Source organism: Hyperolius riggenbachi, chromosome 3, assembly GCF_040937935.1.
Source record: "Hyperolius riggenbachi isolate aHypRig1 chromosome 3, aHypRig1.pri, whole genome shotgun sequence".
Lineage (NCBI taxonomy): Eukaryota > Metazoa > Chordata > Amphibia > Anura > Hyperoliidae > Hyperolius > Hyperolius riggenbachi.
The window spans coordinates 53,711,672-53,727,523 of NC_090648.1; the positions used below are offsets into that span (position 1 = coordinate 53,711,672).

At 47.7% G+C, this 15,852-nt stretch overlaps 1 protein-coding gene across 1 annotated transcript in view; it reads right to left on the reverse strand.

The window, feature by feature from the left end:
* LOC137562609 (A.superbus venom factor 1-like) overlaps positions 1-15,852 on the reverse strand; it is a 554,872-nt gene that overhangs the window by 453,609 nt on the left and 85,411 nt on the right. Inside the window, exons 5-6 of the mRNA XM_068274112.1 lie at positions 4,349-4,434; positions 3,275-3,357 (exon numbers count right to left, since the gene is read on the reverse strand). Coding sequence (XP_068130213.1) covers positions 3,275-3,357; positions 4,349-4,434 — 169 coding nt within the window. The remainder of the gene's footprint in view (positions 1-3,274; positions 3,358-4,348; positions 4,435-15,852) is intronic.

Consider the following 15,852-nt stretch of genomic DNA (forward strand, 5'->3'; position numbering starts at 1 on the left):
ATATATGTGAATTCTTCGCCACGGATGGAATATCTGGAGTGTCTGGACATTGGACGTTGAAAAGCAAAGTAGATTGCCTATAAAGGACTGTCCTAACAGGTTTTGGACACTGGGAGGGGGTAGCGCACTCCATTTTGTGTATTGTATTGATCTGAGATGTACATGTAGCATCTGTGTTTGAGCTGCAGCAGGCCCTGGGATAGAGGGGAGTGGGAGAGGAGGGGAGCGCAATTGAGAAAATATATCAAGATATCCGGGTTACCCACTAATGTTGGGTGCTGTGGTGCCATTATGGGGGCATGCAGGGAAGTGTGGTTATTCTATTGGGGCATACTGGAAGTTTTGGTGCCTCAATGGGAGGCCACTGTGGGAGCATGCGAGGGGGTCCACTAGAAGGTCAAGGAATGCTATGGGAGCTGTCTGGCAGCAGACCAGCTTGCCCAGCAGAAAGCTACACCAGCCAGCACAGAAGCCTGGTAACTCTGCCTAGTTATGTTTAAGTGGTACTGCTTATTTATGTGATATGCTGCATTTATATTATTTTTTTGTATTAATGAAGAGGGAGGCTTCATTCAACATTTTGCTGGGAAGGCTTACTTAGACTGCTGTTAAGTGCATGTCAATTTGGCTCCACCCATGATGACCACACCCACTTTCTGGTGCGTGGCCCCTTCAATTTTTCAGCTGGAGTGCCCAAAAGTGCCCCGGACCTCTTAAGATCCTAGCAACGCCCCTGCACAGAGGATAGTGGATGAGGCAGTAACCTCCAATGCTATCTATAGAAAATTATAGGCTTGAACAGGTGTGTTTTGAGAGAGTGTTTGAAGGTTTCCAGACTGTGTTCTCTTATAGTGGCTAATGAAAGCCAATGAGAATGTCCATATGGTGTGAATTTATACTGCAAGATGTAAGTCTTTTTATGCATACAATTTTGCAATTCTCAAACATAAAACCGTATTCCAATGCATTTTTTTTTCATTAGTGTGAATCTCGCCTGTTACACGACAACTGCAGTCTAAAGCGCTGTTTCCCTTGTGTCAGCATGTGGCGAAAAGCACCGTGTCGCACCTGCCCAGTATGAAAGGCCCCATAGAACTTCACTGGTGTTGCGTTACCCTACGGTAAAACAGGGTCACGCAACGTCCCATCTGAGGGTTTGGCCTTGTAGTTTTTTATTTTATTGCTGTTGCAGCTGAAGGGGTAAGGTCTATGCAGGCGATGGGATTGTCAATTAGATGCAAATAATTTCAAGCTGATTGTAACGAAAGGTGTCAGCACACAGAGAGAATCTGATTATTGATGATCTGCAGAATCATCAACAATACAGATGTATACCTGATTATGGATGATCTGCAGAATCACCAATAATACAAGTATGACTAACCTCTGGACACCTAATAAAGTGTAAGTGTTTGGTGCAACTGTAGGCTATCTCCCGTGGGGCGGGAGACACAGATAAACTACGGCCAGCGACCACCTGAGGAGCAGGTGGCCCTCGGCTGTGCAGGGACTATCTCTTTAAGAGAAGGAGATGGAGATGATCTTGCAGCCAGTGATTCCCTGGTAGACTGGAAATCAGACTGTACTGCAGCCCAGGATTCCCAGATGGATTGGGAATCAGACTGTACTGCAGCCAGGGGACACCTATGGGATAGAGGCCACTAGCTGCACTGCAGGAAGGACTCTCTGAGGAGCAAGATGTCCTTGCAGCTAACTGACACCTGGTGGATTAGTGTCACGGGTAGTACAGACAGACTGAACACTCGAGGGATGAGTGTCAGCCAGAAGGGTCGGGCAGGCCAGGTCGGCAACACCCAAGCAAATAAGGTACAAAGACAAAAGACTGATTCGGTAACCGGGTACAGGCAAGGTTGGCAACTGGTAGACAGATAGGCAGAGGTACCGAATCAGAAAGCAAGAGAGAGGTCGACAGAGCCAAAGGTCATAACAGATATCAAGCACAATCCTAGTCTGAGGTGTGAGGTCCTTGGTCTCGACACCCGGGAACTAGTCTAAAGAATAACACAGTATCCTAAGCTTGGGTGTGAGGTCCTTGGTCTCAACACCCTGGAACTGGTCTAAAGAATAACACAGCAATGACACAGTAATCCTAAGCTTGGGTGTGAGGTCCTTGGTCTCAACACCCTGGAACTGGTCTAAAGAATAACACAGCAATGACACAGTAATCCTAAGCTTGGGTGTGAGGTCCTTGGTCTCAACACCCTGGAACTGGTCTAAAGAATAACACAGCAATGACACAGTAATCCTAAGCTTGGGTGTGAGGTCCTTGGTCTCAACACCCTGGAACTGGTCTAAAGAATAACACAGCAATGACACAGTAATCCTAAGCTTGGATGTGAGGTCCTTGGTCTCAACACCCTGGAACTGGTCTAAAGAATAACACAGCAATGACAAGAGCGGAATCTGGCTAAGTGTGAATTCCCAGGTCCACCTGGTTCTAACACACTGTAGGATCTGACTGAGGTCTGAGTGCTCACACGTAAGTATTCGCAACGGCAGACAACCAGCAACTGACAAGCAAGATCTATATATACTACAGTGCTCCGCAGCGCCGCCCCAGCCACTCAGCCAATCAGGAGTTCCACTGGGATCAGCTGATTGCCCTGATCAGCTGATCCCTCTCCTGCTGGCATAAAGGTCCTGTCTTCTAGCGCGCGCGCGCATAGCTCTCCATCTGTGTGCACTAGAAGGCCCAGGCAAACCAGACACATGCTGCTGTGTGGAAACCGCCGGTCTGAACGTGGAGACAGCCACCCCGCCGCCAGACCGCGTGGCGGCATCTCCGCTATTCATTACACTGATGCAGCATTATGCCAATTTTGCATGCAAATTTATGCAGCTTGAACATGGACCAATTAAATCCTGCTGAGTTAAAACTTGATTGGTCCATTTTCACGCTGCATACATTTGCATACACAATTTTCATAATCCTTCAAACCCAGACAGGTCTCCTTTTTTCCGTGCCTCTGCTAGTTTAGTTGGTAGGGATCCAGTACCCTTTATTGCAGTATTTTGAAATAATCTAAGAAACCTGTGGACTAAATATAGTTAGCGCTTGAGGCCAGAAACCCACTGGGAACCATTTCTAAGCGCTAGTGATTTGAAAAAGCTCTTGCTAAAGCGATGATATGGGGGATGTTTATAAAATCAAATCACTCAAGTGGGATCACACCCATAGCATCACATTTGCAAGAGTTTTCAAATCTCAAACCACTCAGAAAATCGCTCCTAGTGGCCTGAAACAATGACTCACCATATTCTTTCACTTCAAAATGGGTAGTGTAATTCTGTATGGCGCTTTTCTTATACCTTGCAGATATGGACCAAATCCCCGAACTGAAAGGTAAAAAACATGTGACTTATTACTTTCAAAGGAATCTTTGTTCTCCAGTTCTGCGCTGATTCACTTCACTAGCACTTTATGCTTCTCAACAGTGCTGCTTGCAAATTTTCACCAAAGTCATTTTCACACTGAAAATCCCCTTTTCGATTCAAGAAAATTTTTGTGAAAAAATGCTGGAATCTTTCCTTTTTTGTGTTCTCTGCGAATAGTCAAAAATGGTATTTTCACTGCGAAAAAAATTATATTTTTACAGCAATTATTTTTTCCACAAACATGTAAAAAAAAATTTTTTACCGTGAAAATTTGTAAAAAATAACCAAACTTATTTTCAATGACATTTTAGCTAAAAAATCGAATTTTACATTATTTCCGCAAAAATGAATGTGAAAAGAATATTAACATTTTCATTCATCACTGCTCAACTTTCAGCCCTGACAGAGCTTTATGTAACATTGTAAATGTGAGGATTGGAAAATATCTAGGTTGTCCTTCCTTACTTTTGGTATACTGTTAGACTTGGTTCACACATAAACAGGTGTTCAGTCCTTTCCTGTTTTTTAATTTCAATGCATTTTTATTGATATTTTTGAAGAGGAAAAATGTACAAACTTTTTATAAATGAATTAAAGGAACTGTAGGAACAACTGTAGAAAAGAGTCAGGAGTATGACATTGGCCAGACTTTGGACATGTCTGGTTTACATACTCACAGGGCTGCTCTGGTTGGCTGTTCCAAAACAGCCGGATCCCAACTCAGACACAGTATCAGAAGTAGTAACAGTGCAGTGTAGAGAACAGAAAAAGGAAGTGGAAAGCTGTAAGGAGTGGGACTCCACAAAGAAAAAGTTAAGGTATGTAGCTAGCTTTGTTCAGAAGGAGAATATACATATTTGTTTAATTATAAAAAACAAAACAAAAACACAACAACATGCACAATTCAAGTACACTTTAAATCTGTACTTCTACTTTTGTGCGTTGCTCTCACCTTACTGGCTCTGTTAGTTTAAACGTTTTGGGAATTAGGCCTTTTGTTACTAGTTGTTCTTGATATACAACGACATTCTCTGAGGTCTGAGGAGGAAGGAAAGAAAATTCAGGTTACGGAGAGATATTAGAAGAATCATAAAATTATAAAAAAGACATCACCTGCATTTTGTAGTTTGCGTTGTAACCATACAAAAATTATGTGTTCAACCACAGAGGAGGACGGGGAAGCATGGGAAGGTAAGGATTATGAGAAGATCCATGTGAGGGGACGGTTAGGACGTGGTCAGCCACCATCAAGCTAACAAAAGAGGTTGAATAAAATTTTTACTGTAAGGATACAACCTGATCTGCGTTCCAGCGAGGTCTCAGACTCTTCCGGCTTGCGCTCCACTGTCTCCTCTTCCGGCAGAGGCATGCGTCTCAAGCGACGCATAGACAGTACGCGTCCGTCCCGCTCCAGCAGGCAGAGCGCGTCACCGCTTGTGACGTCATCCGCTCTTCAAAAGGCTTCCGGGAACGCCGCGCCACACCAGTTATAGCGTCAGCTAGACTAGCTAGATGCTTTATCTGTCAGTAACTTGTAGTTGAGCTATTTTGTCTGATCTGATCTCTGTATTGATAACCTGTGTACCGACCTGATCTGCCTATTTGACTATCCGCTTGCCTGAACCTTATACTTAAACTCCTTAGAAGACCAAGATGGCGCCGTAAGAGGTGCCTCGGTCACATGGCTCCCAGGCTTTCTTAGCTTTTCTCAGCTTTCTCAGCAATCTTTAGCAATCTTTTCTCAGCAATCTTTAGCTCAGCTGTAGTTTTAGTTTTTTAGGTAGTCGAGTCTTTTAGCTTAGCCCAGTTAGATTAGTATAGTTGGAGTAGGAGACTCCACCACAGCGGCAGCTCCCGAGCCTCTTGAACCCCGGCCCAGGACACTACACCACTGACCTGCCACTCGGCATCCAGCCCGCAGCGACAGCCGCCGCCTCTTCTCATCAGCAGGCACCCAGCCCGCAGCGACAGCTACCGCTCCTGGGCTCCACGCTCTCCAGAGCAGCAGCACCGTCTCCAGCCCAGCACATCCCACTCGGCACCCAGCCCGCAGTGAAAGCCGCTGCCGCCGCCTCTCACCAGCAGGCTACCGCTCCTCGGGCTCCTCGCTCTCTAGAGAAGCGGCACCATCTCCAGCCCTGCACATCCCTCCCTCCACCAGCCGCGGACTGCAGCGCGCCGGTCGGAACACCGGCTCCTGGTACCCACAACCAGCAAGGAAGCTCCGGGTCGCCGGTCCTCCAGCAAGGAAGCTCCGGTCACTGCCCGCCGATGCCCTGAGTCCCTGCAGCCACGCAACCTCCAGCAAGGAAGCTCCAGTCACTGCCCGCCGATGCCCTGAGTCCCTGCAGCCAGCAACCTCCAGCAAGGAAGCTCCAGTCACTGCCCGCCGATGCCCTGAGTCCCGCAGCCACGTGCATCAAAGCACCGCCTGACACCCAGATGTTCCACCACGTGGCTGCCACGCTGTTGCCTGGCCTCCTCATCTCTTCTCCCATAGGGAAGGAAGCACATCTGCCGCCGCACGCTTCCTCGACCACCCACAATGAGGGCTCCTCCACCGGGATGATAGGAGGCACGCCAGAACACTGCTGCATGCTGCCACAACTGGGGTACCCACTCCTGCCGTGCACTGGCCCTAGGTCTGCGTGGAAGCCGCTGCTGGCAACAACAACCACTCCAGCAGCTCAGCTCCTCTGGCCTACACCCGGAAGACCACATGGACTACAGAACTGATGGGTGAGCTACTGTTCTGTTTGTGCTTGCTATACGTGCCTGCTCTGCATGCTTCCCTGCACCTTGATCACGGCCTGACCTCTTATGTACTTTTTATACTCTCTCATGCCTCTGCACTAAGGATTACTACATGTGCTTGCCCTGTATGCCTCCTGCTCCTTGTATCGAACTCGTGCCTTCTTCTGTGTGCTGCCCTGCTTCATCCATCCCTGCTCTGCTCCATCCCGCACCTGCCCAGCCCCGACCGGCTCCAACTGAACAAGGCATGGGTAGAACTCAGCTTGTCTCCCAGCACACTGTCACCTTATCTAGAGAGGAGCTCCTGCACTGGGAACCCCTAGTCCACGACATAAAAGGAGCCCCCCTGTGGGAGGAAGTTAATGCCCACATTAAGCAGCTATCCACACACCACGCTAGGAACAAACGCCGCCACAGGGGGAGGAGGGCAGGTGCCCGAGTGAGACTCAAGAAAAAGGGCCTACGCTCTCCCATCCCTGCTATCCTCCTGGCGAATGTGCGCTCACTCCCGAACAAGATAGACGAACTGCTCCTCCTACTTGGCAGCAAGCCCTCAATCAGTGGGAACACCCCGGTCCTCTGCTTCACAGAAACCTGGCTGAACGACAGCATCCCCGACAACTCCCTTCAGGTGCCAGGTCATGTCATCTTTCGAGCAGATCAGGACCAGGCCCTCTCCGGAAAAAAACGTGGAGGAGGCATATGCTTTTACGTAAACACTGCCTGGTGCACCAACAATACTGTCCTCAGCAAGACCTGCTCCCCTGACGTCGAGCTACTAGCGATCAACTGCAGGCCTCAGTACTTGCCCAGGGAGTTCCCCTCCCTTGTTCTCATTGGAGTCTATATCCCCCCTGATGCAAACACCAAGAATGCCCTGCAGTCTCTCACGGATAGCATCTCGCAGTGGGAAACGGCTCTCCCTGAATCTCTCCTCATCATCCTGGGGGACTTCAACAGTGCTAACCTTCGCCAGGAACTGCCTCGGTACAAGCAACATATCACCTGCCCCACCAGGAATCAAAACACACTGGACCACTGCTACACAGTCCAAAAGAACGCGTACAAGGCCATGCAGGGAGCCGCTCTGGGGAACTCCGACCACTGCCTAATTCACCTGATTCCCACCTACAGGAGGATCCTTGAAACCACCAAGCCTGTCATCAGAACCGTTAAAAAGTGGACAGACGATGCGAAGCTGACACTGCAGGCATGCTTGGACTGCACGGACTGGTCGGCCCTAGAGGCTCCCTCCTTGGAAGAATGGTCAGACAATGTTACCTCCTATATCAGCTTCTGTGAGGAGTCGTGCATCCCTACTAAGACCTTCAAGGTCTTCCCCAACAATAAGCCCTGGTTCACAAGTAAGCTGCATCGGCTCCGAAAGCTCAAAGAGGAGGCACACAAGTCCAGCAATCCCGCTGAGTTCAGGGAGGCCAGAAACACCCTGAACCGAGAAATAAAAGCAGCAAAGAGAGCCTACTCCGATAAGCTGAGCCTCTGTTTTCAGTCCAACAACTCCCGGGAAGCTTGGAAAGGCCTCAGGGCAGTCACCAACTTCAAACCCGCCCACCACCAGGCGACCCCTAGCATTCAATTGGCTGAGGAACTAAACGAGTTTTATTGCAGATTCGAACTCCTCCCCACACCGACGGACATTCCCCCCCTTCCACCCCTCCTAAAGGGGCATGTAGCGCCGTTGGTAATCCAGAAGGGGGATGTATTGCGCCAACTCCGTAAACTCAACAATAGGAAAGCCGCAGGCCCAGATGGCGTGTCATCGAGCTGCCTTAAAACCTGTGCAGCACAGCTAGCTCCCATCCTTACCTCACTCTACAACAGGTCCCTACTGGTACAATAGAGAGTAGATTCCGCACTAGGTCAGTGGAAACAAACTTCGCTTTATTGAATCACGTACATGACAAGCTAAAATCCATCACCACATGCTGACATGTTTCGGACGTTACACGTCCTTAATCATAGCATGGGTGCAAGTGAACAGGGATGACCCTTAAGTAGGAAGGTACCACACCCAAAGTCACATGTTCACAAACCCCACCCACAAAGAGGTGCATACATTAAAAAAAGAGAATTGAGAAACAGCCTCAATTATATAATCAAATAGATAAAAACATAATACACAATAAAAATGTAAATACATATGATTATACATGGCACAATATTACGCAGCAACTAGCAAATAGTCATCGCAAAAAAGGGTAGTGTATACAGACAGATGTTATTATTGTTGTAGTATTGCACTGATCATAGTCAGGGACGGTAAATCCACATTAGGTAACCGAATTCAGGTCCCATCTGGCATTAAGGCCTCTCGGTGAGCGGGTCCCTAATTTGAAGATCCAATATGCCTCCTGAGTGAGGAGTCGTTTGTACACGTCCCCTCCTCTCACTGGCGTATGGACACGCTCAATACCTTGGAATGAAAAAGAGGACATGTCGCCCAGATGGACAGATCTAAAATGTTTGGCTACATTTGATACCTCCATAGTCACCCACCCGGCACCCCTATAGTGTTCACCTATTCGCTGCCTGAGATGTCGGGTAGTACACCCAACATACTGTAATTGGCATGAGGAACAAGAGATAAGGTAAACCACGGATTTTGTGTCACAGTTAATGTATTGCTTCATAGAAAAGTTAATTCCGTTGGAAAAGGATACAACAGAACGTGTAGGTCTATGGACAACACAGTACTTACAGGTGGAAAAGTTACACCTATAGGAACCTAAGGTGGTTAACCAACATGGACGCTGAGAACCGGTTGAAAATAAACTAGGGGACAAGATACGTCCCAATGTAGGGGCCCTCCTGCTAGCAAATCTAACTCCTGGTTTAAGGATAACGTTAAGAGCTGCATCGGCCTCCAGTACAGGCAGGTACTTTTTCACAATCTGCTTGACCTGTCTAAATTCCTGGCTGTAGGTAGTCACAAAGACTGTTCCACTAGTCGATTGTGATGGTACCTGACGAGAGCCAGGGGCGAGTAGTTCTTCCCTGGTCCTCATCAGGGCCCGTTTTTTTCCCCTCTCAATCATCAAAAAAAAAAAAAGAAAAAAAGTCGAGGCGCACGAGAAGAGGGGGTATAAAACATAGAAAACCAACTACAGTTTCCCCCACATCCTCCAATCACACTGTCATTAACCTTTCTGCTACCATATTGACCTCTCCTGAGATCACCTTGCTCTCGCGGGGGCTGTCCTTTGCCCCCACAGCACATTTCGATGTGTTTTCCACACTTTTGGATGTGAACAGATTTGTCAGGTCTATCCTCCTGAGGAAGCACTTCATGGACAGACGGACAGGGGATGAAGTGGCCGATAACATTGCGGTTAATAACGATGTGGCCTTTTCTGATATAAGAAACTTTAGCGATACCAAGTCTCTTTTGTCTTTAGAGCAATTGCTCACTGAGACGGTCCCGCTTGTTTCTGAAGAAGATGTTAGGCCTATCCAAATCCGCAATCCGGCCTTCTATCCTTTCAAGGCCCGTAGTCCCTCTGTTGATGCTTTCCAGGAGGTTATAGAACGGGAACTGTTTGAGCTTGCCTCTGCCAGCACCGCCAGTTCTCGTTGCAACCTCTCTTCCGTTGAGAAGCAGGCCCTCTCCTCCCTTAAAGAGAATACACGCATTGTCATTAGAAATGCGGATAAGGGGGGTGCAGTGGTCATACTGGACACTGAGGTCTACTGTGCTGAAGCACTGAGACAACTTCGGGATCCAGTTACTTATTCTCGGTTGAGGGGCGACCCCACTATAGAATTCAGCAACCAATTACTCTCACTTTTATCGTTAGGTGAGAGTTTGGGAGTGATCTCTAAACGCGTGGCAGAATACCTGGCCGTTCCATCTCCTGTTATACCGGTATTTCATCATCTACCTAAAATTCATAAACAGGGCTTTCCCCCAGAGGGTAGGCCAATTGTGGCCGGGATTGGATCCCTGGGGGAGCGTCTGGGCAATTGGATGGATGAACACCTGCAGCCTCTTGTACGACGACTTCCAGGCTATGTTCGTGACACTAAGCATGTCTTGAGCAGTCTACAATGTTTTCGATGGCATGACAACTTCAGCTGGATTGCCATTGATGTCAAATCATTGTACTCATGCATCCCACATGCTCTTGCCTTGGACGCTCTGGAGTACCATATGGCCAGGTATTCTGCCTTTTCCACGGACCTCCAGTTCTTCGTCGCGCGTGCCGTACAATATCTGCTTGCCCACAATTATTTCTTATTTGACTCTGAGTTATATTTACAACGTTGTGGAGCCTCGATGGGATCGAAATTTTCTCCCTCACTCGCAAACCTTCATATGGGTTGGTGGGAGGAGCTCCACTTGTTTAGTGAGAGTAATATTTACTCGAGTCATATTGTGTGGTATGGCAGATACATAGATGACCTGTTGGTCATCTGGGACGGCACGCGCGACGAGGCCACACGATTTGTTGAGTTCCTCAACGTCAACACCATGAACCTTGTTTTTACCTTTCAGTGGTCACCTGTGGAGGTCAATTACCTTGACCTCACCCTCAGGGGAGACCCCCTTCTGGCCTCGGTAGTCTCTGCCACGTATCGTAAACCTTGCAGTGGCAATTCCACCTTGAGGGCCAATAGCTGCCATCCATCTCACACCATCCGTGCAATTCCGGTGGGTGAGTCGATACGGGCACGTAGGAATTGCTCTGATGCCTCAGCACTTCAGGCGGAGTTAGGTGTTGTGGGCTCCCGACTTGTGGAACGGGGGTATCCAGGATGGATGATTGAGAGGGGAAAAAAACGGGCCCTGATGAGGACCAGGGAAGAACTACTCGCCCCTGGCTCTCGTCAGGTACCGTCACAATCGACTAGTGGAACAGTCTTTGTGACTACCTACAGCCAGGAATTTAGACAGGTCACGGAGATTGTGAAAAAGTACCTGCCTGTACTGGAGGCCGATGCAGCTCTTAACGTTATCCTTAAACCAGGAGTTAGATTTGCTAGCAGGAGGGCCCCTACATTGGGAAGTATCTTGTCCCCTAGTTTATTTTCAACCGGTTCTCAGCGTCCATGTTGGTTAACCACCTTAGGTTCCTATAGGTGTAACTTTTCCACCTGTAAGTACTGTGTTGTCCATAGACCTACACGTTCTGTTGTATCCTTTTCCAACGGAATTACCTTTTCTATGAAGCAATACATTAACTGTGACACAAAATCCGTGGTTTACCTTATCTCTTGTTCCTCATGCCAATTACAGTATGTTGGGTGTACTACCCGACATCTCAGGCAGCGAATAGGTGAACACTATAGGGGTGCCGGGTGGGTGACTATGGAGGTATCAAATGTAGCCAAACATTTTAGATCTGTCCATCTGGGCGACATGTCCTCTTTTTCATTCCAAGGTATTGAGCGTGTCCATACGCCAGTGAGAGGAGGGGACGTGTACAAACGACTCCTCACTCGGGAGGCATATTGGATCTTCAAATTAGGGACCCGCTCACCGAGAGGCCTTAATGCCAGATGGGACCTGAATTCGGTTACCTAATGTGGATTTACCGTCCCTGACTATGATCAGTGCAATACTACAACAATAATAACATCTGTCTGTATACACTACCCTTTTTTGCGATGACTATTTGCTAGTTGCTGCGTAATATTGTGCCATGTATAATCATATGTATTTACATTTTTATTGTGTATTATGTTTTTATCTATTTGATTATATAATTGAGGCTGTTTCTCAATTCTCTTTTTTTAATGTATGCACCTCTTTGTGGGTGGGGTTTGTGAACATGTGACTTTGGGTGTGGTACCTTCCTACTTAAGGGTCATCCCTGTTCACTTGCACCCATGCTATGATTAAGGACGTGTAACGTCCGAAACATGTCAGCATGTGGTGATGGATTTTAGCTTGTCATGTACGTGATTCAATAAAGCGAAGTTTGTTTCCACTGACCTAGTGCGGAATCTACTCTCTATTGTACTGGGTTTGGGGTTCGAGCAGCCCGTCTTTCCTGCACTGTTGGTGGACGGAGCCGTGAGCGGAGTTCCACCTACATCACAATCAGGTCCCTACTGGAATGCAGGGTCCCCGCTGTCTCAAAAAGTCTACAATTATTCCAGTCCCCAAGAAACCGGGAAACACTGATCACAATAACTTCAGACCTGTAGCCCTCACACCCATCATCATGAAGGTCTTTGAGTGACTGGTCCTTGCATTCCTCAAGAGCTCCACCAATGCCCTCCTAGACCCCCATCAATTTGCATACAGAGCAAATAGGTCAGTTGAGGATGCCATCAACATCAGCCTGGCATACATCACGGAGCATCTCGACAACCCCGACTCCTACGCCAGGCTACTGTTCTTGGACTTCAGCTCGGCCTTCAACACAATTCGACCAGACATTCTGCTCAGCAACCTCACGCAACTCGGGATTGACGCGCCCCTTTGCAGGTGGGTGGGGGACTTTCTCTCAAACAGAACACAACGGGTTAAGCTCGGGGACTGCTCCTCCAGCGAGAGAACCACCAACACAGGGGCACCACAGGGGTGTGTTCTGTCCCCCCTCTTGTTTTCCCTCTACACCAACAACTGCATCTCAAATGCTGACTCCGTTAAGGTCATCAAATTTGCGGACGATACAACCATTATCGGCCTTATTAGCAGGAAGGAGGAGCAGGCCTACCGCAGCAAGATCGAGAGGATCTCTAACTGGTGCAAAGACAAGAACCTCGTCCTCAATGCGGCCAAAACTGTCGAACTGATAGTGGATTACAGGAAACTCCCCAATGCCCTCGCACCAGTCTGCATTGGCGAGACCGAAGTCACCAGGGTACCGTGCGTTCGGTTTCTAGGCACCACCATAACCAGGGACCTCAGATGGGGGCAAAATACCACCAAAACCCAGAAGAGTGCCCAGCAGAGACGATTTTTCCTGCGCCAGCTGAAGAAATTTGGCATCCCACGGGAGCTGCTCTCCAGTTTTTACTCTGCCACAATTGAGTCCATCCTGTGCTCCTCCATTATTGTCTGGTATGCGGGGGCAACAGCTAGCGACAAGTATAAACTACAAAGAGTAATTAGCGCTGCAGAAAAGATCATCGGCACGCCCCTGCCCCCCCTTGACCTCATCCACACTGCCAGACTGAGGAAAAGAGCCTGCAAGATCGCACAAGATCACTCCCACCCAGGCAGCCGCTTCTTTGAGCCACTCCCACTAGGCCGCCGGTTCAGAACAATCCACACCAGAACCTCAAGGCGCAGGAACACCTTCTTTCCTCAAGCTGTTCTCCTACTGAACACTTGCCCATCTGGGCCCCTATAGTCCTGATCACGGACTAACCAACCCTTTACCAGGACTAATGTACTCTTCTCAGTGCCTGGCATGCATGCTGTAACATGTATATGTTCCCACTTTCTAATCTCACCAATGCATGTATGTCTGCTCTGTCTCTTAAAACTAGTGAATGTCTCAAATGTTTTAAATGTTTTGAATGCTTTAAATGTATCGCGCTCTCCTGCCTTTGCCATGTGTACCACAACCAATTCCGGGTACGTCTACAGCGTACTCGGCGAATAAACTGATTCTGATTCTGATTCTGATACTTGTATTGATAACCTGTGTGCCGACCTGATCTGCCTAAATTGACCACCCGCTTGCCTGACCCCTATACCTGTATTGCTAAACCGTGTACCGACCTGATCTGCCTAGCTGACCACCCGCCTGCCTGATCCTTATATCAGCACTAGTACTTGTGTACCAATCTGAGCCGCCTTATTGACTAGCTGTGTGCCTATTCCTCATATTACTGTGAACAAACACTACTTTTGGCTTACACAAATTACCAATAAACGTGCACATTTCTGTACTCATCCGCCTGTACCTCCAGGTAACAAAAAACACTCCTGAGTCACACGGCCTGCCAGACATAACATTTACAATTTTAAAGTCATTGTATATGCTTTATGCAACCCCATTGTGTGTTTAAAAAAATATTATATACAACTTCTCTTCTACCACTGTCCAGCTATGTATGATGCCTAGCATACAAATCCATCCACCATACTGCTCATTCATAAATCTAGGATCTCATCTGTAGATAATCTCCAACCTGCTCTCTCCGCCTCACCAACACTCTACTTAAGTCCATCCCAAAGCCAGATCATCTACTAGGCAAACTTAGGCTGTTTCCTAGAGCCTTTAAAGAGTCTAGGGGCCTGGTGGATGCCAGTTCCCACCAAATCTTACTAAAAAAAACCCAGGTGAACTTCAGCGGTGGGCAAAAAATGGCTGTCTTGCCTAGGTCCCCATTTCATCTTAATCCTTTTCTGGTCTACCCTTGCATCTCTGACTCACCAGGACTTCCCGAGAGCAGCCCCTACTTCATGGAACCTTCTCCCTCCACCCATCAGGCTCACCCTCACTTTTCAACTTATTTAAGCAGGCCTTAAAGACCCATCTTTTCACAATTGCTTAACCACCATCATTATAACTCCATCCTCCTCCCTTGGACATACACTCCAACTCCCCCTTATGTGTCTCTCTCCCCCACTCCTTAGTTTGTAAGCCTATTTGGCAAGGCCCTGTGTCATAGTAGAGCAGCCATTTGTAATATTGGGATTGATTCACAAAGCGGTGCTAACTGTTAGCACGCTTGTGAAAAGCCCCATATCACGCCTAAAAATCCTTTGCGCGCGCTAATTAGCGAAAACACACGTAAAATGTAAATATGCACAAACCTATACAAATAAGAAGTACGTTTTTCCAGAGTAAAATGAGCCATAAATTACTTTTCTCCTATGTTGCTGTCACTTACAGTAGGTAGTAGAAATCCGACAGAAGCGACAGGTTTTGGACTAGTCCATCTCTTCATAGGGGAATCTCAGGGATTTATTTATTTTCTAAAGCACTTAGTGACTGGCAGTTGCTCTGTGCAACTGTCATAAAACTGTGTAGAGAGCAGGGAGGCTGGCTAGCATCATTGTTTAAATGCCTTTTAGGGAATATCTTTATATAAAAGCCTCGCTGAGAAACCCATATGAAGAGATGGACTAGTCCAAAACCTGTCGCTTCTGTAAGATTTCTACTACCTCCTGTAAGTGACAGCAACATAGGAGAAAATTGATTTATGGCTCATTTTACTCTGGGAAAAAAGTACTTCTTAATTGTATATGTTTGCACATATTTTAATTTTTACAATTTTTTGCCCTTTTAATAGCCGCTAAAAGAGTAATTTCTGTTAAGTGGAGATGTCAGGATCCTCCTACTCTTAAAGATTGGATTGATAGAGTAAATTAGGTTAAGAATTTGGAGAATCAGATTGCTCTTCAGCAGGATAAATTGGGCGTCTTTAATGATAAATGGATAAGGTGGTGTATGTTTCACATGACACAATGGAATATGGGAATATGATGGAGATGTAGGGAAGACGTCTCTTGTGGAGGGAGGTGTGATTTCTGTTTGAAGTGGGATGGGCACCAGCGTACCTACCGGGGATGCGACCCCCTCAGCCGCAGGGGGGCCCGGGGCTGCTCTGGGGCCCGCTCACTGTGCGTGGGGGGAGCGCTGCTCTGGACCCCCCAGCAAGGTGCTCAACTGGCCGCAGCGTCTAGACACTGCGCCAGTTCATTCCCCGCAGCCCCGCTCCAGCAGCCTGCATAGTCTCCGGCAGGCAGAGCAGGGCTACGGCAAGATGGCCGCCGAA